The following is a 24406-nucleotide window of genomic DNA, read 5'->3' on the forward strand; positions in this document are numbered from 1 at the left end:
TTAACTATGATATAAAACTGTCGTTGCTACTTCAGGAGTTTAAAACAGGTTCTTGTTGTGTTGGCAAAGTGTTTAAAGTGACGGACGCTTTAAATCATCTCAGCTACTTTCTGTAACTTCTGTTATAAAGACCAAACACTAACAGAATAAAGACTGGCCCCGCCCACTGAAGTCCAACTGGGCCAATGAGATTGTTGGAGTGTCCAGTGCAGAGATGTTGGAGGAAGTCAAAGCACAATGAGCTGGATGTTGAGGACGACTGTGCAGCAGAGAGGCTGCTGAGTGGTTTCATTCTCCTGCAGTGGAAGAACATTGTTCATCTGTTTGGCTTCAACTACGAAGACTAAGACATGTTGCTTCACCTCTTTGTGTTTCTATCTCCCTTCATAGGTGAGTTCTACAACTAGTCTCTGTCTCACTGAACCTGTGGAATAGATGATATTTGCCTGTTTCAATCCCATAATGATCTTTGTCTTGACGTCCTGTGTGATGTAGTTTTGACCTCAGCTCCAGTGGAGCAGTTTCTGTTAAACTGTGTTTTGGTCTGAACCTCATGAACAATGTTGGTCTGCTTCACTCTCTCTTCTCTCTCAGGACTCAGAGCTGCAGACACAATCTCTCCTCAAACAACAGAAGTCAGTGGAAGTGAAGGACAATCTGTCAAACTCACATGTGACTATGAGACAACATCAGATTATGTTTATCTTCACTGGTACAGACATGATTCTGACCTTCAGGCTCCTCAGTTTCTTCTCTACAAAGGAGCGAGGTCAAATAGTCAATATCAACATAATCCTGATAAACGATACGAATCCAAAACAACCAGATCATCAACTGAAATGACCATCAGCAAACTAACCCTGGCAGACAGCACTCTGTTCTACTGTGCACTCGACACACAGTGATACAAAGTGTAGAAGAGGCTGTACAAAAACTTGAGCACACAGATCTGCCTCGTCTCCAAAGAGGAGGGAAGTGGGATTCAAACCACCGCCTCATATCAGATGGATTCTGATCATTCCGGTTTCATCAGAGTCATCGTGGTTACAGCTGCAGATGAGAAACTGTGTGAGGATTCACATGAGCAGCAAATCCACGTCAGTGACAAAGCACCTGGACGATGCATCAAATAAAAGACAACATGTCAAATATGATCCACCACTGACTGTGGAGCACTGAGTGACCAGCAGCGCCCCCTGCAGCCACATGAGGGGAGTAACTCTGTTGGGCTCTGTGTCTGATGAAGAGATGTTCTGTTAGAACAAAGTGAATCAATGTGTTGACTGAGTCCTCCCACTGGATATTACCCATGATCCTCTGCTTCCTGACCCTGAAGAGCTGCAGCTGGAACAAATCCACCAAACTGTTCAGAATTCTTCATGTTTCACAGTTTCCTGCTGAATATTGGAGATAAACTCAGTTTTTAATAACTTCAGAGTGTTTTGAACTGATCTCAGTTCAGCTTCACTCTTCAGCTGCAGCTGGTTGAGACAGTTTGAGACTCTCAGTCAGTTCTTCTCACAGGAGATGGAACCCACTCAACAGAGCAGAGCTGGACCACTTTGTACGCTCACACATTGTGTCGGGCCCCTAAAATCAAGCAAGCCCCCCCCCCCCCCCTCCTTGTATCAGAGGCAATGTCTCAGTGAGTGAAATGTGGTTTGAGCCCTGAGTTCTGAGCAGCTGTGTGTTCATGTGCAGCCACTTACATTGCCTTGCATAAGTGTTCACCCCCCCTTGGACTTTATCCCATTTTGTACTGTTACAAACTGGAATTCAAATAGACATAAACAGACTTTTCCCCATTAGATCAACAGAATATGCATAGTACTTTGACGGTGCAAAATACCGTTATTGTAACACAAACAATAATGAGAACATAAGAGTTGACATCTGTTGGATGCATAAGTATTCTATCCCCCCCTCTGAGTCAATACTTGGTAGAATCCACTTTCTCTGCAATTTCAGCTACAAGTCTTTTGAGGTTTGTCTCTACCAGCTTTGCAAATCTAGAGATGGAAATGTTTGTCCATTCTCCTTGTGGATTGTTGGAGACCGTCTGTGAACAGCAGTTTTCAAGTGTTGACATGGATTCTCGATTGGATTTAGGTCTGGGCTTTGACTGGGCCATTTGAAGACATTAACATGCTTTGATCTAAACCATTCCTTTGTAGCTCTGGTTGTATGTTTAGGGTCATTGTCTGCTGGAAGATGAACCTCCGCCCCAGTCTCAAGTCTTTGGCAGACTGCATCAGATTCTCTTCAAGGACTGCCCTGTATTTAGCTCCATCCTTCTTTCCTTCAATTCTGAGTTCCCAGTTTCCCTGTAGCTGCTGAAGAGAAGCATCCCCACAGCATGATGCTACCACCAAAATGTTTCACTGTTGGGATGGTGTGCTCAGGGTGATGGGCAGTGTTGGGATTCCACCACACACACATAGCCTTTTGCATCGAGGCCAAAAAGTTCAGTTTTGGTCTCATCTGACCAGAGCACCTTCTTCCACGTGTTTGCTGTGTCTCCCACATGGCAAACTCCAAATGGGATTTTTTATGGTTCCCTTTCAACATCGGCTTTCTTCTTGCTCCTCTTCCATAAAGGCCAGATTTGTGGAGTAGATGACTAATAGTTGTCCTGTGGACAGATTCTCCCACCTCAGCTGTGGATCTCTGCTGCTCCTCCAGAGTAACCGTGGATCTCTTGGTTGCTCCTCTGATAAATGTTCTCCTTGTCTGGTTTGTCAGGTTGGGTGGACGGCCTCCTCTTGGTAGGTTTGCGGTTGTGCCAAATTCTTTCCAATTTCTGATGATGGATTTCATGGTGCTCTGTGAGATGTTCAAAGCTTGGGATATTTTTCTCATAACCTAACCCTGCTTCATACTTCTACACATCTTTATCCCTGACCTGTTGGGTGGGCACCTTGTTCTTCATTATGCTGTTTGTTCAGTAATGATCTCTAATAAACTCAGTCCTTCACAGAACAGGTGTATTTATACTGAGATTAAATTGCAAACATGTGGACCCTATTTACTAATTATGTGACTTTTTGTTAGGAGTTTCACAATAAAGGATGTGAATACATATGCACTCAACACTTTTCAGATTTTTATTTGTAAATAATTTTGAAATCCATGTAATATTTTCCCCCACTCAGAGGAGCTTCACAACAGTTCTGGAGCAAAGTGAATCTACAGCAGATGTGAAGGAGGAAACTGTGATGAATCAAACACTGAGGACATAAAAGACAAGATGCAGTGGGACAGGAGAGAGAATGAAAAGTGTGTGAGGGGTAGAGTTGTGAGTCGGGGCTGAACGGGGCAGAGACTCCTCCTTCTAATCTGAGTCTAAACACAGAGTCACAGCTTCTTTCCTCTTTCTACTCACAGAGACTCAACACTGCAGATATGAAGCCTCTGTTCATCTCACTGCTGCTGGCTGCTCTGTGTCCTGGTATGAACACAACTCTGTGTCTCTGATATCAACACAACCCTGTGTCTCTGATATCAACACAACACTGTGTCTCAGATATCAACACAACACTGTGTCTCAGATATCAACACTGCTCTGTGTCCTGGTATGAACACAACTCTGTGTCTCTGATATCAACACAACTCTGACCTGACTCACACTGTTGCTGTTACTGTTGTTTTACAGAAGGCAGAGCACAACAAGACATGGTGCAGCAACCAGGAGGAGACGTGACTGCGACTGGAGGAGAAGCAGCAACACTTGGTTGTCGATACGTCAGCAGCTCAACAAGTGTGTCTCTCCTCTGGTACAAACAGGAAGGAACCAACAACCCAACATTCATCCTGATCCGCTTTCAAGTGGGAGAAGGAAACACAGCAGACGACTTCAGAGAGAGATTTTCATCCACACTGAATTCCACCTCGAGATCTTCTCCTCTGAAGATCCAGAAGCTGCAGCTGTCTGACTCTGCTGTGTACTACTGTGCTCTGCAGCCCACAGTGACAGGAAACTACACAACTCTGTACAATAACCTGTGGAGCAAAGACACAACTCCTCATCCTCCACTAGAGGGAGTCACTCACTGTTAAACCTCAGTGGTTTGTGATGACGTTTGTTTCACAATAAAACAAATTCTAACAATCATCAGGTTCTGTAGGATATTTCTTAAATGTGTGGTGCACCACAGGGTTCAATGCTTGGTCCTCTCATCTTCACTTTACATGTTGAGTTTGGATCATTATTCTTAAAAAAATCATCAACTTCATGGTTTTGTTGAACATGTTTATAGTAAAATTCCACTGAAGTCCAGTGGTTATGACAGAAGGTTTGTCACATGTGGAGTTTTGGTGTCAAACACCTTCAGACTTTGTGCGAGTCTAGAACTTAGATCCTTGTTCTGTGGAATTGATGAAAGCAGCTGAATTTAAATCTCTCTGTTCTGCCTCTGATGTTCACCATCTAGTATTTGATCAGACTCTCTTTCCTCAGCAGTTGACGTTGGTAGTAGTGATGCAATGATTTCCACTCATCATTAGGTTTATAAAACATGATCATCTCATGTTTCCAAACCTTGAAGAGGGGATCCATCTTTTCACCACCTCAGTTACCTTTGTTGAAGTTCAGGTTGAACAAGATCCCTCAAATACAAATCCCGGCTGCAGCTTGAACAAAGTGTTGCTCCCAGTGTGGAGGAAGAGAAAGTCCAGATCTAAGAGGAGACGCAGAGATTCAGGGAGGAGCTGAGCTGCTACTGAACTATAGAAGAGAGAGGAGCTTCCATATTCAGACCAGTTCAATCTACAAAGCACCAACATCACCTGGATTCAACATGCTCTCACTGCATCAGGCTCTATCTTCTCTACTGCTTCTCTCCACTCTAACAGGTTTGTTACATTATACAGAACAAAAAGGTTCAATTCCTAAAACTTCACAGAGTGAATTGTGTTTGACTCTTTAAATAACAGTTACTTTTCTCCTTTAGCAATCAGCTGTGAAGAACTCACACCGGTCCACAATGAAGAGTTCAGTGCAGAAGGCAGCTCTGTTACTCTGTCCTATAACTCCTCCAAAGTGAACCCAGGGGATTATTTCTTCTGGTATCGACAGAATCCAGGACAAGCACCAGAGTTCCTCCTCTCACACTCTGCTTCAGGAGAAGAAGCTGCTCCAACCTCTGGACTGAAGATCCAAGTGGAGCAGAACCAAATCCACATGATCATCTCCTCTGCTGCAGTGACAGACTCTGCTGTGTACTACTGTGCTGTGAGGCCCACAGTGACAGGAAACTACACAACTCTGTACAAAAACTCCAGCTGCCAGAAGCCTCCTCTTCTCACTGCTCACCTAAGATTCTTCCCTCCACTAGAGGGCGATATAAGTCAGTAGGTGTGCGTGATAACTGCTGTGAGGAGACCACGTGTCAGACTGAAGGTTGAACCTCAGTGAGTTCCTCCTGTGGAGTTAAACCTTGTTGTGGAGATGGAACATCGGCTCTGGATGATTCTTGCTGCTCTGGTCTTTAGTAAGAAAGAAAACACAACATGATTCCTAGTGAAGCAGTTGAACATGTTACTGATCTGGTGTCAGTCAGAAATCCTCTTTCTTGATTTATCTCTTCCTCTACATGTTGTGTTGTTCCTCAGAGTGTGATGGAGACGACAGAGCGATGCAGCCGAGCGGAGGCCTCACTGCTGCTGAAGGAGAGACACTCACACTGGGCTGTACTTTTCAGACCAATGATCCAACTCCAACTCTGCTCTGGTACAAACAACAAGTCAACGATTTCCCAAAGCTTCTCCTGCAACGCTTCTCAACACAAGCAGATAATCCAGCAGAAAGACAGAGGGACAGAAGAACAGATGCTGCTGTCAACCAGACCTCATTTCCTCTGAAGATCCAGAAGCTGCAGCTGTCTGACTCTGCTGTGTACTACTGTGCTCTGCAGCCCACAGCGACAGGAAACTACACAACTCTGTACAAAAACCTGTGGAGCAAAGACACAACTCCACATTATTTTATTATTTATTATTTGCCTTTATTTAACCAGGTCGGTCCCGTTGAGATCAATGACCTCTTTTCCAAGGGAAGCCTGGCCAAGACAGCAGCATACAAAATGTCAAACAGTCACAAGACACACACAAATCACATAACACAGATCAAATAAGATAAGTTCCCTGTTCCCTTAAGATAAGGCAACAGGACTAAAGCTCCGGATTCCCACCAAAACAAGAACATGTGCGGTATGAAGCCGCTCCAATTTCTCTCACACGAGTCTTCAAAGTGTCAAGGTTTATGAGCTCCTTTAACTTTAGGGTTTTTTGCAGTACATTCCAAGCAGCAGGTGCAGCGAACTTAAAACAGTGCTTACCAAAGTCAGTGTTTACTTTGGGCATAATTAATAAATAAACTCATTCGAACGTAAGCAGTAATTGTTCTGGGATTTAAAGATGTACTTACATAAGTAGTGGGGGAGCAGACGCAAGATAGCTTTATAAATAAAAATATGCCAATGTATAAGGTGGCGTGCTGCCAGAGATGGCCACTCAACACGAGCATATAAGATGCAGCGGTGAGTGAGGGCGTTACAACCAGTGACAAACCTTAAGGCAACATGATATACAGTGTCTAGAGAACGCAGACAGTTTGCTGGGGCATTCATATACAAGAGATCACTGTAATCAAGTACAGGGAGGAAAGTGGTAGCAATCAACTTTTTTCTGGTAAAAAAAAGAAAAACAAGATTTGTGACGGAAGAAGAATCCCAGTTTCACTCTTAATATTTTTACCAGATTTTCTACATGTGGTTTAAAAGAAAGTCGATCATCAATTAAAATGCCGAGATACTTGTAACAGTTCACAAGTTCAATTTCATACCCTTGCAATGACAAAATGCTGGGTGGAGACACAGGCACTTTTCTGCCATTGGAAAATATCAACAGTTTGGTTTGCAGCATTCAAGACAAGTCTTAGTTCAATGAGCTGATTTTCCACAAGGTTAAAAGCAATTTGTAAGTTGCCAAGGGCTTCGGCAAGAGTGGTGCCACAACAGTATATAACTGTGTCATCAGCATAAAAATGAAATTTGGCATTTGGGACGTTACTGCCCAATGTATTTACATAAATAACAAACAGAATCGGGCCAAGAACTGAGCCCGGTGGCACACCAGTAGAGACATTTAGCAGTGTGGCTGAGCTGCCTTCAAAACAAACACATTGTTTTCTATTAGACAGATAATTATTAAACCATCCAACAGCCTGCTCAGATAAACCTATATCAAGCAGGCGTTGCTTCAGAATGGAATGATCCACTGTGTCAAAGGCCTTAGAAAGGTCAACAAAGAGAGCTGTGCACACTTTCTTTTGATCCAGCCAGTCTATTATATGATTAGTGAGTTTGAGTGAGGCTGTAGTTGTGCTGTGTTGTTTCCTAAAGCCAGATTGGTATGGGGAGAGAATGTTGTTAGTATGGAGAAAATCTTTCAACTGATTGTTTACTAGACCTTCAAGGATCTTTGACAGGATGGACAACTTGGAGATGGGTCGATAATTATTCAAGCAAGTAGGGTCCCCCCCTTTCAAAAGGGGAAGGACGTAAGCGACTTTCCAAATTTCAGGAATACAATTTGTGGTGATAGTGAGGTTAAAAAGATATTGGAGCGGTTTGGCAATAAAATCAGCTGCTAACTTTAAGAAATATGGTTCCAAGTGATCTGGACCTGCAGATTTACTGATATCAAGAGAGCAAAGAGCTCTATGGACCTCTTCCACTGAAAACAACCTAAAAACAAAGGAAGTTTGACCAGCAGAGATAAGGCCTTGAGACATGTTTCCAACATCTGGGGCAGAATACGCAATATTAAGGGCAGGCATAGCAATCGTGGAAGAAGACCGAGAGAATAAGGAGCCAGAGGCAGAAAATTTAGTATTAAAACAATCAAGTATAGTTGCCCTGTCAGTTACAGTGGTAGCATCATTAACAATACAGGGTGGGAGTTCGCTATGATTATCAGTGGCTGAGATAGATTTGATCACTTTCCAAAAAATTTTAGGGTCGTTTAAATTTTTCGTTATTGCAGAGAGATAAAAGCTAGATTTTGCTTTTTTAATAAGAAAGGTAAAACTATTTCTGAGTTGCCTAAATATAAGTTTATCTGCCTCAGACTGTTTCTTTCTGGCCTTAGCCCAGGCAAGATTTCAATTATGCAGTAGATCGGCTAAATCGGGCGTGAACCAGGGATTATCCCTCCCCTTAAAAAAAAAAAAAAAAAACAACCCCAGGTTTCTCTTCAGCACTGTAGCCAGGCTGACAGAGAGTCACACCTCCACCGAACCCAGTATTCCTCGATCCCTAAATAGCAATATCTTTATGACCTTTTTTAATGATAAAATTCAAACTATTAGAAATAAAATCAACCATCTCCTGCCCTCAATTGGCACTAATACCCTCCCAACAACAGAGATCTCAGAAACGGCTGAGAATCCTACCCATTACTTAGACAGCTTCTCTCTGATCACCCGTGATCAGTTTACCAAATTAATCTCAGGTTCTAAACCGACAACCTGTATCTTAGATCCCATTCCTACCAAATTACTTAAAGAAATTCTGCCCCTAATTGATAGTTCGTTACTTAACATTATCAATCTGTCATTATCATCAGGTTATGTACCACAGTCTTTTAAAATAGCTGTCATCAAACCCCTACTCAAAAAACCCACCCTAGACCCAGAGGTTTTAGCCAATTACAGACCAATATCTAACCTCCCCTTCATTTCTAAAATCTTAGAAAAAGTGGTAGCCAATCAGCTGTGTGAATTTCTCCAGGAAAATAATATATATGAAGACTTTCAATCGGGGTTTAGAGCCAATCACAGTACAGAGACAGCCTTGGCAAAAGTCACTAATGACCTTTTAATAGCCTCAGATCAGGGACTTGTGTCTGTCCTCGTTCTGTTAGATCTCAGTGCAGCATTCAACACAATTGACCATCAAGTTCTATTACAAAGACTGAAACAGTTAATTAACATTAATGGAACCGCCCTTAACTGGTTTAAATCGTATTTTTCTGATCGCTCCCAATTTGTGCAAATTAATGATGAGTCATCTGTGCGCACCAAAGTTAATCATGGTGTTCCACAGGGCTCTGTGCTCGGCCCAATTTTATTCTCATTATATATGCTTCCACTAGGAAACATTATCAGGACACACTCGGTAAATTTCCACTGCTATGCGGATGACACCCAGTTATATTTGTCAATAAAACCTGAACAAAGTAATCAATTAACTAAACTTCATCATGTCTCAAGGACATAAAAACCTGGATGACCCGCAATTTTCTCTTATTAAACTCAGACAAAACAGAGGTTATAATACTTGGCCCCAAACACCTTAGAGATGCATTATCTAATGATATAGCTGCGCTAGACGACATTGCCCTTGCTTCCAATGAAACAGTCAGGAACTTGGGAGTGATCTTCGATCCTGATTTATCCTTTAATAGTCACTTAAAACAAATTTCTAGGACCGCTTTTTTTCACTTGCGTAATATTTCAAAAATTAGACATGTCCTTTCACAAAAAGATGCAGAAAGACTAGTCCACGCCTTTGTTACATCGAGACTGGACTATTGTAATTCATTATTATCAGGCTCCAGCAGGAAGTCGTTAAAGACTCTACAGCTTGTCCAAAATGCCGCAGCACGTGTCCTGACGAGAACAAAGAGAAGAGAGCACATTTCTCCAATATTAGCATCGCTACACTGGCTTCCAGTTAAATCTAGAATAGAATTTAAAATTCTCCTCCTCACCTTCAAGGCCCTTAATAATATAGCGCCTTTATACCTTAAAGAGCTGTTAATACCTTATAAACCCACTAGAGCACTCCGCTCCCAGAATTCAAGCCTACTTGTCGTCCCTAAATTCTCTAAAAGTAGAGTAGGAGCCAGAGCTTTTAGCCATCAAGCTCCTCGGCTGTGGAATCATCTACCACTTTCAGTTCGGGAGGCAGACACCATCTGTTCGTTTAAGAGTAGGCTCAAAACCTTCCTTTTTGATAAAGCTTATAGTTAGAGCTAATTAGTGCGCCAGAACGTTACTTGTTCTATTTTATGACACATGACACACGGAGCTTCTCTTTCCAGCTTCTCCTTCCTCTTCTCCATCCATATCCCCCTTCCCCGGAATCCCTTTGCTTTATCACCCGCAGATCCAGGGCCTCTGTGGCCGCACCATGGATTACGGTTTGTGGATCGCGCACTGGGGGTCGCGGTGTTGGATCCAGTGTGGCGGATTCTGAGTCATGTGGGCTGATCGTGGTGCTGGTGGCGGACCCTGTGTCGCGTTGGCATTGGGCACGGGCGGTGGACCAGGACCGCGGTGGTGGCTTGTGATGGGTCCTCCTGGTGGGCGGCAGTGGACGGTGACTGAGGACTGAAGTGGCGTCTGGTCTGGATGGTGGATCGTGGTCTAGACGGTTGCTGAGCATGGACTGTGCTTCATCAATGCTGCTAGAGACTTTGATTATTGATGATGTTGTCCTACACGTGGCATCTATTGCACTTCTGTCCGTCCTGGGAGAGGGATCCCTCACATGTGGCTCTCTCTGAGGTTTCTACATATTTTTACCCTGTTAAAAGGGTTTTTTGTAGTTTTTCCTTACTCTTGCTGAGGGTTAAGGACAGAGGATGTCACACCCTGTTAAAGCCCTATGAGATGAATTGTAATTTGTGAATATGGGCTATACAAATAAAATTTGATTGATTGATTGATATCTTCTGAAGGGAGCATGCTTATCAAGCAGGGAAGATAAACCTTCAGAGAAAAATTGCCATGCAGTCTCTTCATCATTAATTAATTCAATACGATCCCAGTTAAGATCATATAAATCACGGAAGAACGCCTGTTCAACAAAGGCCCTCATATTACGTTTTATCAAAATACGAGGTTTGGATTTTGGAACTTTGGCATTTCTGACTGCAGCAATCACACAGTGGTCACTAATATCATTTGCAAAAACACCTGACATGGAAAACTTGTGCGGTACATTAGTCAAGACCAAGTCAATTAAAGATGATTTATCTGGACACTTCAAATTTGGGTGTGTGGGGCTTTCAATGAGCTGCGTAAGATTCAATGAAACACAGGAATCTTTGAAGGCATCAGAGTTAGAATTTAGCCAATCCCAATTTAGATAACCAGTTAATATTATTTCATTATAGGTCAGTTCAGCTAATAGCTGATTCAGAGAAGTTAGCGCTTCAGCAGTAGCTGATGGGGGTCTATAGCAGCCCACAACAGTGATGGAAAACCCATTTGAAATATCAAGTTTTATGGCTAAGAATTCAAACTGTTTACTGATTGATTTGGACTGCAGGACATTTACATTAAATTTTGATTTACAATAAGTTGCACCCCTTTCCTAGGACGGTCAGCCCTAAATACATTATACCCTTTAATGGCGATTGCTTTGTCAGAATAAGATTTACTGAGCCACGTTTCCGACAGAACAATGACATCTGCATCAGTTGATTTTGCCCAGATATGCAGCATATCAATCTTTGATGGCAGACTACGAATATTCAGATGTATTAAACCTAGCCCGGTCCTATCCTTAAATTCAGCAGGTGTGTTACAAATAGCAATGCCAGGACCAGGATTTGGCTGGATACCAGAAATCAAGAGTAAAAGTAGCAACAGAAATCTTTTCCTACTAATTTCAGGGTTGCTAGGTGTTTCTGTTTTGGAGTGTAATCTAGCATGCAACATGACAAGAGATTTATCAGACTGTAAAAAGTTTGATTCCAGGACAGAGGTGCAAACAAGACATAACCATTGTGCAAAGACAAAAGGATCCAAATAAGAATGAGTCAGCACTTGTTCACTTCGTTCACTGAGGAAGTTATTGGTTTCAGGGTTTGGAATGATTGGAGGAGAGAGCACAATACCTGATGTGCACTCCCAATGGTAGCAGGTTAACCCAGAATCTGAGAGAATCACAGTAGCGATGAGGACCATGAAAAGAGAACACATAGTACCAGCACAGAGTTCAGTCCCAAAGAGAAAACCAGGGGCAAGAAACAGTGTATCCGAGCAGGATAATGAAGCGAGCCTCAGGCTGCAGGGCAGGGTGGATGGAACAGGCCTCAGGCTGCAGAGCAGGGTGGATGCAACAGGCCTCAGGCTGCAGGGCAGGGTAGATGGAACAGGCCTCAGGCTGCAGAGCAGGGTGGATGAACAGGCATCAGGCTGCAGGGCAGATGGAACAGGCCTCAGGCTGCAGAGCAGGGTGGATGCAACAGGCCTCAGGCTGCAGAGCAGGATGAGTGGCACAGGCCTCAAAAGCAATGCACAATGGATGAAGCGGATCCCAAGGTAGTGTACAAGAGACTGCTGTATCCTGCTGTTAGCAACAATCTCAAGCCCAACCACAGCACCAACAGGCAGAAAGTCAATCACACCTCACAGTTCCAAGAAGCTGAGAACAGGCCACGGCTACGGCTAGCAACTCAGGGCACAATCAGAAGGAACAGGCCGAAGCATAAGAGGCAGAGCAGCCTTCTTAAGCAGACAAAAACATGAATAATCCACAGACCTTTGAGAGTTGACCGTTCATCAGCACAAAAATCCTAAAAAATCCTAAAAAATCTCAAATAAAAACAATAAAACAAGACAGACACCTGACAGAGACAAAAGACATGCGGCCATCTTGGATTCTGACAGGTTTGTGTGTGTTGGGACATTGTTTTTGTGCAAACCACAGACCTCCTTTCAGTCAAAACTTTAAACAAGCACGCCACATTTTCTGGAGTGGACTCAATCCCCCAAGGTGCAACATGTTTTCTTTGTCTCGAGAAAGCCAAAGAACTCAGTCCCCCAGGAGGTAACCGGATGCTGCATGTCCTATGGTCTGGACAACATCACACAAAGGTGTCAAGAACCACCAGGGTTAACTCCTATTGCTCACTTTTAAACCAGGACCTGTGAGGTCACGGGCCAAAATAAGGAGAGGTCTCCCCCAAACTCTTCCTCTTTCTCCAATCCCTCTGAGGGCAGAAGGTTGCTCCAGCTCTTTTCAACAACTCTTCAAGGAGTGAGGCTGCCGGCCTTTCTCCTCCTGCATCGGTGAGAGGGAGAAACCTGATTTCTCCAGCTCAACCCTTCTCTTCGCTCCAAAGAGAGGACCGCAAAGGTCGAGCTTCCAGCTCACCTTCTCAAGGAAACCTCCTCGACCTTCAAGCTCTACAACTCCTGGCAGCGACTCAATGTCCTGCAGGTAAGGATTTCGAACAAGCAACGGAGCTTCACAGCTCAACAGAACCGCTAAGGCAGAAACCTTTCGACCAACCGGAGACTTCACCGAATTGCAAACGGGACATCAACCTCTTTCCTTGTCCCTCGGACTGGTAACACAATCTGGGCTTAATAATTATACATGCTAAGGAAGACTGTTTATTTGATTCTGTGCTTGTTTATAAGTTTGATATGTTGTGTGATATTGTGGCTACAAGTTAAATGAAAGCTAATATTTATTATTAAACTTTATTACAGGCTCAAGGCCCACAATTTAAAAAGACAAAACATACAATCAATTCATTACACAGAAATATACAAGGAAAGAAGGGCTTAAAAAGGTTCCTCAGCAAGGCCATGAAGGTAGTTAGACCCATATTACAGAACAGCTCACTGGCTCTAGTACTCCTGGGTTTATGCAGGAGTAATCTAAGACAGTCATTATAGGCTACTTTATGCTTACGCAAGCTCTCCTTCTTGTAATGCACCCAGACTGGAGCTGTATAGAGAGGGGTGCAGTAGGCTCTAAACAAATTAATCTTACATCAACTGTACAGTGGTGGAATTTTCTAACCAACATGTTAGCTTGGACATAGAGCAATCTCCTCTGTCTGAACATGTCGGCATCATCCTCTAACGTGTCTGTAATAATGTGCCCTAAGTATTTGGTACTATTGGACACCCCTAGAGTTTGCCCAGAGAGATGAAAGGCAGGAAACTTAATATCCATGTCATCTATAGTCCTACAGACCATTACCAGGCTCTTTTTGGCATTATATTTCACATCAAAATCAACCCCATAATTAGTGCAGATGTTAAGCAGCTGGAATCAGACTGTAAAAAGTTTGATTCCAGGACAGAGGTGCAAACAAGACATAACCATTTTGCAAAGACAAAAGGATCCAAATAAGAATGAGTCAGCACTCTTAAGTAATCTTAAGTTAGCTCTGCTGTGATGGTGTCCAGGCCACTAGCTTTCTTGTCTGCAAGTTGCCCTATAGCACTGAGAACATCATTGGGGTGAAAACAAATACTTTCCTCATCAATTTTGCCAACATGAAAAGGCTCATATTTAATACTATTGAACAGCTCTGCATAATGCTGCCTCCAAAGGTCAGCTATTGCCACTACATCCGTTACCCCTTCTATACTGCAAGGAAGAGCTGTTTTTGCCCTATTAAGGGTTTTTACCTCTTTCCAGAAGCTAGTGTTGTCATTTTTAAGCAATTTATTAGCCATAGATTGAGCACTCAGCACCTGCTCTTGTTTGTTTATGTAGCGCAGGGCATATTTATACTTTGCATTCATTTTCTTTTTATGATAAAGGTCAGGTCCCTGCCTGGGCCTTCCAGCTATTACCCAAGCCCTATGGGCTGCATTGGACTCAGCATGATGGCTAGCTACAAATTTATTCCACCCTGGTTTGATGTTCTTGGCCTTCCTGGAACGAGTGAATAAACACCTGCTAGCCTCAAGAAGAGCTCCAGCTATATTTTTATACAAATCACACACACTTGCACCATGAGAGGGGTCATCACAGTTTACATTAGTGCAACATATGGCATTCATGGGCAGATGTACTTTACTCAAAAATTCATTGGATCTGAAGCAATATTTGAGGACATCATCATTAGATAGTTTTTCCCAATCTATCTTTTCTACGCTGTTGCCCTCATACTTAGCCAGCTTGGGAACGTTGTCCACATTTAATATCATGGCAATGGGGATATGGTCAGAGGTGGCTAGCCCATAACTAATCTCAATATTTTCCAATGAAGCATGAGCATCAACAGTGGACACAATGTGATCTAGCCACGAGGTCGTATTCCATGCTTCACTAACATAAGTGTAACTTGAGTGAGGCAAGAACACTTTACTTGATATTACTAGTTTTGTGTCACTAGTGAATCTTAACAGGTGTTTAGCAAACAGAGACTTATTATCTGATAGGTCAGCATTATAATCACCCAAAACATAAATGCAAGAGGAGTCATTATCTTCGATAAAGGATTGTACAAATGCAAGCCTGCTCAAAAATTCATCAACATGATCATAAGATTCATATGGAGTATAAATATTAAGAATAATAAAATGATTTCCATTAAAATTAAACTCTAGCCCAATGGCCCAGTCCACATTTAAATGTAAAACTTTAACCATGGAATCATATTTTGTATTCCATAGAATAGCCACCCCTCCAGCAATCGTGCCTCGGACGATTCTTGTGCTGAGGTCCGTAGTGGATTCACCCGCACCATGGAAGTCAGGGTGGAGAGAGTTTAATTTTTCCAAATCCTGTTTGGCCATCCAGGTCTCCTGAATGCATAGTACGTCACTATTGACTAACAGTGTATCCACAACCAGCCTCCTTGCCTTGTCAGCAGCAGTGTGACCCACTCTGAGGCCACGAGAATTGTAGGACACAATGCGCATTATGATTCTGTGTCATTCCCGTTGGGGCTGTCAGTTTCCTCGGACATCTCCGCCGACGCCCCCGCGAAGCCAGCACCAGGGCACGACAGACCCCCATCCTCCTCACGGCAAGAAATCTCTCCCGCCGCTCTTCCAGGCAGAATCACCCCACTTGTTGCTCCTTTTGAACGGCGAGGCTCGAAGTATTGTCTGATGACTGACCCAGCTGGCCAGAACTGGGGATCGTATATCTCCTTCCACTCGTTCCATTCAGCAGTAACACAGGAGGAGCTGAATCTGCTATGTGTTTTCCTGCATTTCACCTCGCGGTTCATCTTTCCTTGCAGGAAGAGACGGAGAGTGTCGGCATCAAGGTTCAACTTGAATTTCGTGGCGAACACACTGACCATCTTCGTTTTTACAGTGGACAGTTCCTCGTTATTATTTTTCCGTGCATGTCTGGCCTGGGGTTTCTCAGCACGGGACTTTGCAGTAAACAGGTGAGCTGAGTTCTCTGACACTTCCTTCCGTTTGCGGCCGTCCCTCACCATAGTACTCCAGCTTGGGTGCTCCGTCTTCTCCGGGGCTCTTTCACTTCGCTGAGCAGGGGGCAAGCCCGGAGATTCACCTGTCGCCAACCACTCCACACCCTGTCTTCGGGCTCCGCGGACAGTGGGAGGAGGTCCTCCCAGCTCCACCACCGTCTCCACCATAGCCAAGCCCAAGCCCGGGCCCTGCGCATCAGGCTCGCTACCCAGCGGGATTTCTGAAGGCCGAAGAGGAGCATGTGCCGCTGCCACGGAGGAGCCGCCGCCACCCGATGTGGGACCAGCAACACTGGGGTTTTCCACCACCAACAGTCGCTCATTAAGGGAGCCAGACACCTCCAGAAGTCCCTCACAGGCGGTTGCCTGCGAGGTAAGAGAAATCTTCAGAAGATCAACGTCAATATTAATCTGCAGAATTCTTCCGAGTAACGCTGAAACATCCACATGTTTGAATGAAACGGGAGGCAGTTCATCAATGTAATGAGACACAAATCTTGGTAGTTCCCCTTTCTCCTTGAACACAGCCAAACACATTTTGATGTGTATTTCGTCTTTCTTCTCTCCCCTGTGAGAGGACCAGCGTTTGCTATCAGGAAACAGCTCTGCCATTACAGCTTTGGAGGCTTCAATCCTTTGAGAACTGAAACTGGACTTAGCTATCTTTATGATATTATCTTGATCAGGTGTTCTCGACTTAATCAGTAGAAAATTCAGCAGTTCATCTTCAACTATTATTTCTCCATCCGTGGTGTGATAAATCCGAGGTTTAATGCGAGCAAACATTCCCACATCACACCGGCGCTGCTGACCGCCAGCCATTTTGCTCATCCTCTTTTACTCCACACACGGCTCTGGTTGATAGATCCACAGCTAATGTTAGATAGGCCCTTCACAGGCTTCCTTTGTAGGTCTCTCTGATTCTTGCACTCTCTGATTTAACATCCACACAGACACACACCTCTACACCTACTTATCTACTTCCTCCAGAAGAAAGGGGGGGGGGGGTGCTATCTTAAGGTCCATCTTAGAGCCCAGAGGAAGGCAATACCCTTTTGGCAAACAACCATTTTGAGAGCCCCTAATTTAAATTTCACACACACACACTCTCACATACACATCCTTGTTAGTTAGTACGTTTGTTTAGTAATTTGTGTTTTTATACTTTATTATTTTCATAAAAACATGTTTTCTTTCACAAATGTTCTGTCATTAATGTTGCATAAGTGAATTTTGCCAACCGTTACCATGTTACATTAATATAGTGGCAACAGTTACAGTTACACTGTCATGAACTCCATAACCTTCACTGTTCATTATATCGTCTTTCATAGTAATTATTGAGATTTCTAATCAAATTAGATCTGAATGAGACTTAATCAATAAATTGTCTATCTTTTCTGTTCTTTGAAGGGTGGTGCCCCGCGAGAACTTTAACCAACTAAAGTTATGATCTAATATTAATATTTGTAATATTAATGTTTTATATTTTATTTTGATAAACAAATTTATCGAATGCCTAAAGGCACAACATTCTATGGTAACACTTTTTAGGCATTATTGCACAACATGTGTTTGAGCTGAAAGCTGCAGAATAAAGTGACGTGTGGTTGAGGTGTTGGTAACAAGCAGTGATATGAGAGGACGCACAGAGAGGGAGGAGCAACACTGTCAAAGAGCAGAAAAGACCTCCTGCTGTGCTGCATTCAATATCTACAGCAGACCTCAGATAGTGTCGGTAAGATGTTCCCTCTGCGTCACGCTGGAGTCTGGCCTTTGTTTCTCTTCATCCTGAAAGGTCGGTCAAAGCAGGAATAACAAATGTCTTCAGAGGATCTGTTTCTAGAAACCACTGGAACAGACAGTCAGAGTTTAACATGGTCTTTAACCACATGTTTCTGTTTCTGTAGGTGTCAGCTGTGATGAACTGACTCCAGACCAGACTGCAGAGTTCAGTGTAGAAGGCAGCACTGTTACTCTGTCCTACAAGTTCTCCAGGACAATAACTGGTAGTGATGATTTCTTCTGGTATCGACAGAATCCAGGACAAGCTCCAGAGTTCCTCCTTTACATCTCAGGGTTGAATGTGACAAGAAGGTCTGATTCTCTGAAGTCAGAAACAAGGTTCTTCTCTCACCTGTCTGGAATTGATGTCAAACTGCAGATCTCCTCTGCTGCAGTGACAGACTCTGCTGTGTACTACTGTGCTGTGAGGCCCACAGTGACAGGAAACTACACAACTCTGTACAAAAACCTGTGGAGCAACCACACAACTCCTCATCCTCCACTAGAGGGAGTCACTCACTGTTAAACCTCAGTGTTTCTTATGATCCAGTCCAGATTCTTTGTTGTGATGATTAAACAGACGAATGACCAGCAGATTATTTTCTATATAAAATAACAGAAAGTCTCAAAGATGACGAGATGCTGAGTCATGTTCACTGTGTCATGTGTTGTTATACTTGAGGCATCGACCTATATTGTCCCGTCTCTGCTGTTTTATCTTTAAAGTTGAAACTGGTTCAAAACCACAATTGGACAAATCACAAATCACAAGACGTATAATACTGAACTCTACTGTTGCAGTTTCATCGGTTTCCCTGAAGCTGGAGTCGTCTCCACGTACGAATCGCTTCACTGCAGTAACAGATGATTAGCTGGCCCCGCCCACTGAAGTCCAACTGGACCAATGAGATTGTTGGAGTGTCCAGTGCAGAGATGTTGGAGGAAGTCAAAGCACAATGAGCTGGATGTTGAGGACGACTGTGCAGCAGAGAGGCTGCTGAGTGGTTTCATTCTCCTGCAGTGGAAGAACATTGTTCATCTGTTTGGCTTCAACTACGAAGACTAAGACATGTTGCTTCACCTCTTTGTGTTTCTCTCTCCCTTCATAGGTGAGTTCTACAACTAGTCTCTGTCTCACTGAACCTGTGGAATAGATGATATTTGCCTGTTTCAATCCCATAATGATCTTTGTCTTGACGTCCTGTGTGATGTAGTTTTGACCTCAGCTCCAGTGGAGCAGTTTCTGTTAAACTGTGTTTTGGTCTCAACCTCATGAACAATGTTGGTCTGCTTCACTCTCTCTTCTCTCTCAGGACTCAGAGCTGCAGACACAATCTCTCCTCGAACAAAAGAAGTCAGTGGAAGTGAAGGACAATCTGTCAAACTCACATGTGACTATGAGACAACATCAGAAGATGTTTATCTTCACTGGTACAGACATGATTCTGACCTTCAGGCTCCTCAGTTTCTTCTCTACAAAGGAGCGAGGTCAAATAGTCAATATCAACATAATCCTGATAAACGATACGAATCCAAAACAACCAGATCATCAACTGAAATGACCATCAGCAAACTAACCCTGGCAGACAGCACTCTGTTCTACTGTGCTCTACACACAGTGATACAAAGTGTAGAAGAGGCTGTACAAAAACCTGAGCACACAGATCTGCCTCGTCTCCAAAGAGGAGGGAAGTGGGATTCAAACCACCGCCTCATATCAGATGGATTCTGATCATTCCGGTTTCATCAGAGTCATCGTGGTTACAGCTGCTGATGAGAAACTGTGTGAGGATTCACATGAGCAGCAAATCCACGTCAGTGACAAAGCACCTGGACGATGCATCAAATAAAAGACAACATGTCAAATATGATCCACCACTGACTGTGGAGCACTGAGTGACCAGCAGCGCCCCCTGCAGCCACATGAGGGGAGTAACTCTGTTGGGCTCTGTGTCTGATGAAGAGATGTTCTGTTAGAACAAAGTGAATCAATGTGTTGATTGAGTCCTCCCACTGGATATTACCCATGATCCTCTGCTTCCTGAACCTGAAGAGCTGCATCTGGAACAAATCCACCAAACTGATCAGAATTCTTCATGTTTCACAGTTTCCTGCTGAATATTGGAGATAAACTCTGTTTTTAATAACTACAGAGTGTTTTGAACTGATCTCAGTTCAGCTTCACTCTTCAGCTGCAGCTGGTTGAGACAGTTTGAGACTCTCAGTCAGTTCTTCTCTCAGGAGATGGAACCCACTCACCAGAGCAGAGCTGGACCACATTGAACCTTTACACATTGTGTCGGGCCCCTCAAATCAAGCAAGCCCCCCCCCCCCCCCCCCTTGTATCAGAGCCAATGTCTCAGTGAGTGAAGCGATGGTTTGAGCCCTGAGTTCTGAGCAGCTGTGTGTTCATGTGCAGCCACTGAGCAGCAGCTGCATTTAAAGAACATCTGGAACTGGAGAAGCTCCAGACAAGATCCTGGGTTCCACCTTCTTCAGAGTCCTCAATGGAGGATTTGATCTTCCACAGCAACTCCACTTTGTATCTGAGCCACACATACTAAAGTGGGAGTTTATATTCAAGAGGAAAAACTGTGTCAAAGATCATAAGAAGTCAGATGGAGCTGAAATATTGATTCTGAGATAACGTGTTCTCTTTCTGATTTGAGATATAAAAGAGTCAGAGGAGCTTCACAACAGTTCTGGAGCAAAGTGAATCTACAGCAGATGTGAAGGAGGAAACTGTGATGCTTCAAACACTGAGGACATAAAAGACAAGATGCAGTGGGACAGGAGACAGAATGAAAAGTGTGCGAGGGGTAGAGTTGTGAGTCGGGGCTGAACGGGGCCGAGACTCCTCCTTCTAATCTGAGTCTAAACACAGAGTCACAGCTTCTTTCCTCTTTCTACTCACAGAGACTCAACACTGCAGATATGAAGCCTCTGTTCATCTCACTGCTGCTGGCTGCTCTGTGTCCTGGTATGAACACAACTCTGTGTCTCTGATATCAACACAACCCTGTGTCTCTGATAACAGCACAACTCTGTGTCCTGGTATGAACACAACTCTGTGTCTCTGATATCAACACAACTCTGTGTGTCTGATATCAACACAACTCTGTGTCTCTGATATCAACACAACTCTGTGTCTCTGATATCAACACAACTCTGACCTGACTCACACTGATGCTGTTATTGTTGTTTTACAGAAGGCAGAGCACAAGACATGGTGCAGCAACCAGGAGGAGACGTGACTGCGACTGGAGGAGAAGCAGCAACACTTGGTTGTCGATACGTCAGCAGCGCAACAAGTGTGTCTCTCCTCTGGTACAAACAGGAAGGAACCAACAACCCAACATTCATCCTGATCCGCTTTCAACTGGGAGAAGGAAACACAGCAGACGACTTCAGAGAGAGATTTTCATCCACACTGAATTCCACCTCGAGATCATCTCCTCTGAAGATCCAGAAGCTGCAGCTGTCTGACTCTGCTGTGTACTACTGTGCTCTGCAGCCCACAGTGACAGGAAACTACACAACTCTGTACAAAAACCTGTGGAGCAACCACACAACTCCTCTTCCTCCACTAGAGGGAGTCACTCACTGTTAAACCTCAGTGGTTTGTGATGACATTTGTTTCACAATAAAACAAATTCTAACAATCATCAGGTTCTGTAGGATATTTCTTAAATGTGTGGTGCACCACAGGGTTCAATGCTGGGTCCTCTCATCTTCACTTTACATGTTGAGTTTGGATCATTATTCTTCTAAAATCATGAATTTCATGGTTTTGTTGAACATGTTTATAGTAAAATTCCACTGAAGTCCAGTGATTATGACAGAAGGTTTGTCACATGTGGAGTTTTGGTGTCAAACACCTTCAGACTTTGTGTGAGTCTAGAACTTAGATCCTTGTTCTGTGTAATTGATGAAAGGAGCTGAATTTAAATCTCTCTGTTCTGCCTCTGATGTTCACCATCTAGTATTTGATCAGACTCTCTTTCCTCACCAGTTGACGTTGGTAGTAGTGATGCAATGATTTCCACTCATCATTAGGTTTATGAAACATGATCATCTCATGTTTCCAAACCTTGAAGAGAGGATCCATCTTTTCACCACCTCAGTTACCTTTGTTGAAGTTCAGGTTGAACCAGATCCCTCAAATACAAATCCCAGCTGCAGCTTGAACAAAGTGTTGCTCCCAGTGTGGAGGAAGAGAAAGTCCAGATCTAAGAGGAGACGCAGAGATTCAGGGAGGAGCTGAGCTGCTACTGAACTATAGAAGAGAGAGGAGCTTCCATATTCAGACCAGTTCAATCTACAAAGCACCAACATCTCCTGGATTCAACATGCTCTCACTGCATCAGGCTCTATCTTCTCTACTGCTTCTCTCCACTCTAACAGGTTTGTTACATTATACAGAACAAAAAGGTTCAATTCCTAAAACTTCACAGAGTGAATTGTGTTTGAATCCTTAAATAACAGAGTTACTTTTCTCCTTTAGCAATCAGCTGTGAAGAACTCACACCGGTCCACAATGAAGAGTTCAGTGCAGAAGGCAGCTCTGTTACTCTGTCCTATAACTCCTCCAAAGTGAACCCAGGGGATTATTTCTTCTGGTATCGACAGAATCCAGGACAAGCACCAGAGTTCCTCCTCTCACACTCTGCTTCAGGAGAAGAAGCTGCTCCAACCTCTGGACTGAAGATCCAAGTGGAGCAGAACCAAATCCGAATGATCATCTCCTCTGCTGCAGTGACAGACTCTGCTGTGTACTACTGTGCTGTGAAGCCCACAGTGACAGGAAACTACACAACTTTGTACAAAAACCTGTGGAGCAAACACACAACTCCTCATCCTCCACTAGAGGGAGTCACTCACTGTTAAACCTCAGTGTTTCTTATGATCCAGTCCAGATTCTTTGTTGTGATGATTAAACAGACGAATGACCAGCAGATTATTTTACATATAAAATAACAGAAAGTCTCAAAGATGAAGAGATGCTGAGTCATGTTCACTGTGTCATGTGTTGTTATACTTGAGGCATTGATCTATATTGTCCCGTCTCTGCTGTTTTATCTTTAAAGTTGAAACTGGTTCAAAACCACAATTGGACAAATCACAAGACGTATAATACTGAACTCTACTGTTGCAGTTTCATCGGTTTCCCTGAAGCTGGAGTCGTCTCCACGTACGAATCGTTTCACAGCAGTAACAGGTGGTTAGCTGGCCCCGCCCACTGAAGTCCAACTCGACCAATGAGATGGATGGAGTGTCCAGTGCAGAGATGTTGGAGGAAGTCAAAGCACAATGAGCTGGATGTTGAGGACGACTGTGCAGCAGAGAGGCTGCTGAGTGGTTTCATTCTCCTGCAGTGGAAGAACATTGTTCATCTGTTTGGCTTCAACTACGAAGACTAAGACATGTTGCTTCACCTCTTTGTGTTTCTCTCTCCCTTCATAGGTGAGTTCTACAACTAGTCTCTGTCTCACTGAACCTGTGGAATCATCATAATCTTTCTTCTGCATTTCATGACAGGAGGTTTATTTGTGGAGTTTAACAATTTACTCTGTGGAAAAATCTTCACATTTATTAGAAGAAGTCAAGAACCTGTTGAGTCTGTTGATGTTTGATTCTCTTCAGACTCACTGACATGAATAATCCTCATCTTGCAGCCATGGGTTCCATGGACAGCATAACACCAGAAAGTACTGAAGAAGTAGTTTCAGAGGGAAGACACATCAACCTGACCTGTAAATATGACGGATCCATCAACAGCATCCAGTGGTACCGACAACAGCAGAGATCCAGACCAGAGTTCCTGCTCTACATCACAGTGGAAGGATCCATTCATCCAACTCTGTCTGATTTCTCTGCTCACATAAACCAGACTGAGAAACGAGTCAAACTGCAGATCTCCTCTGCTGCAGTGACAGACTCTGCTGTGTACTACTGTGCTCTGCCGCCCACAGTGACAGGAAACTACACAACTCTGTACAAAAACCTGTGGAGCAAACACACAACTCCTCATCCTCCACTAGAGGAAGTCACTCACTGTTAAACCTCAGTGGTTTGTGATGATGTTTGTTTCCCAATAAAACAAATTCTAACAATCATCAGGTTTGTAAATGTGTGGTGCACCACAGGGTTTAATGCTGGGTCCTCTCATCTTCACTTTACATGTTGAGTTTGGATCATTATTCTTCTTAAATCATGAATTTCATGGTTTTGTTGAACATGTTTATAGTAAAATTCCACTGAAGTCCAGTGATTATGACAGAAGGTTTGTCACATGTGGAGTTTTGGTGTCAAACACCTTCAGACTTTGTGTGAGTCTAGAACTTAGATCCTTGTTCTGTGTAATTGATGAAAGCAGCTGAATTTAAATCTCTCTGTTCTGCCTCTGATGTTC

At 43.5% G+C, this 24406-nt stretch overlaps 1 protein-coding gene and 2 gene segments (V, D, J or C); all 3 read left to right on the plus strand.

The window, feature by feature from the left end:
- The first annotated feature begins 34 nt into the window (after window positions 1–34).
- LOC133968402 (T cell receptor alpha variable 12-3-like) lies at window positions 35–24055 on the plus strand. The segment is given in 2 exon segments: window positions 35–390; window positions 23670–24055. Coding segments are annotated over 2 exon segments (426 nt in total).
- LOC133968303 (uncharacterized) lies at window positions 3301–5353 on the plus strand. Its single transcript, XM_062404276.1, has 3 exons — window positions 3301–3448; window positions 3653–4051; window positions 4950–5353. The coding sequence occupies exons 1-3, from the start codon at window positions 3403–3405 to the stop codon at window positions 5351–5353; spliced, it is 849 nt and encodes a 282-aa protein (XP_062260260.1). The 5' UTR covers window positions 3301–3402.
- On the plus strand, window positions 17496–18698 carry LOC133968840 (T cell receptor alpha variable 3-like). The segment is given in 2 exon segments: window positions 17496–18007; window positions 18120–18698. Coding segments are annotated over 2 exon segments (456 nt in total).
- Window positions 24056–24406: the final 351 nt, after the last annotated feature.

This window comes from Platichthys flesus, chromosome 14, assembly GCF_949316205.1.
Source record: "Platichthys flesus chromosome 14, fPlaFle2.1, whole genome shotgun sequence".
Taxonomy (NCBI): Eukaryota; Metazoa; Chordata; class Actinopteri; order Pleuronectiformes; family Pleuronectidae; genus Platichthys; species Platichthys flesus.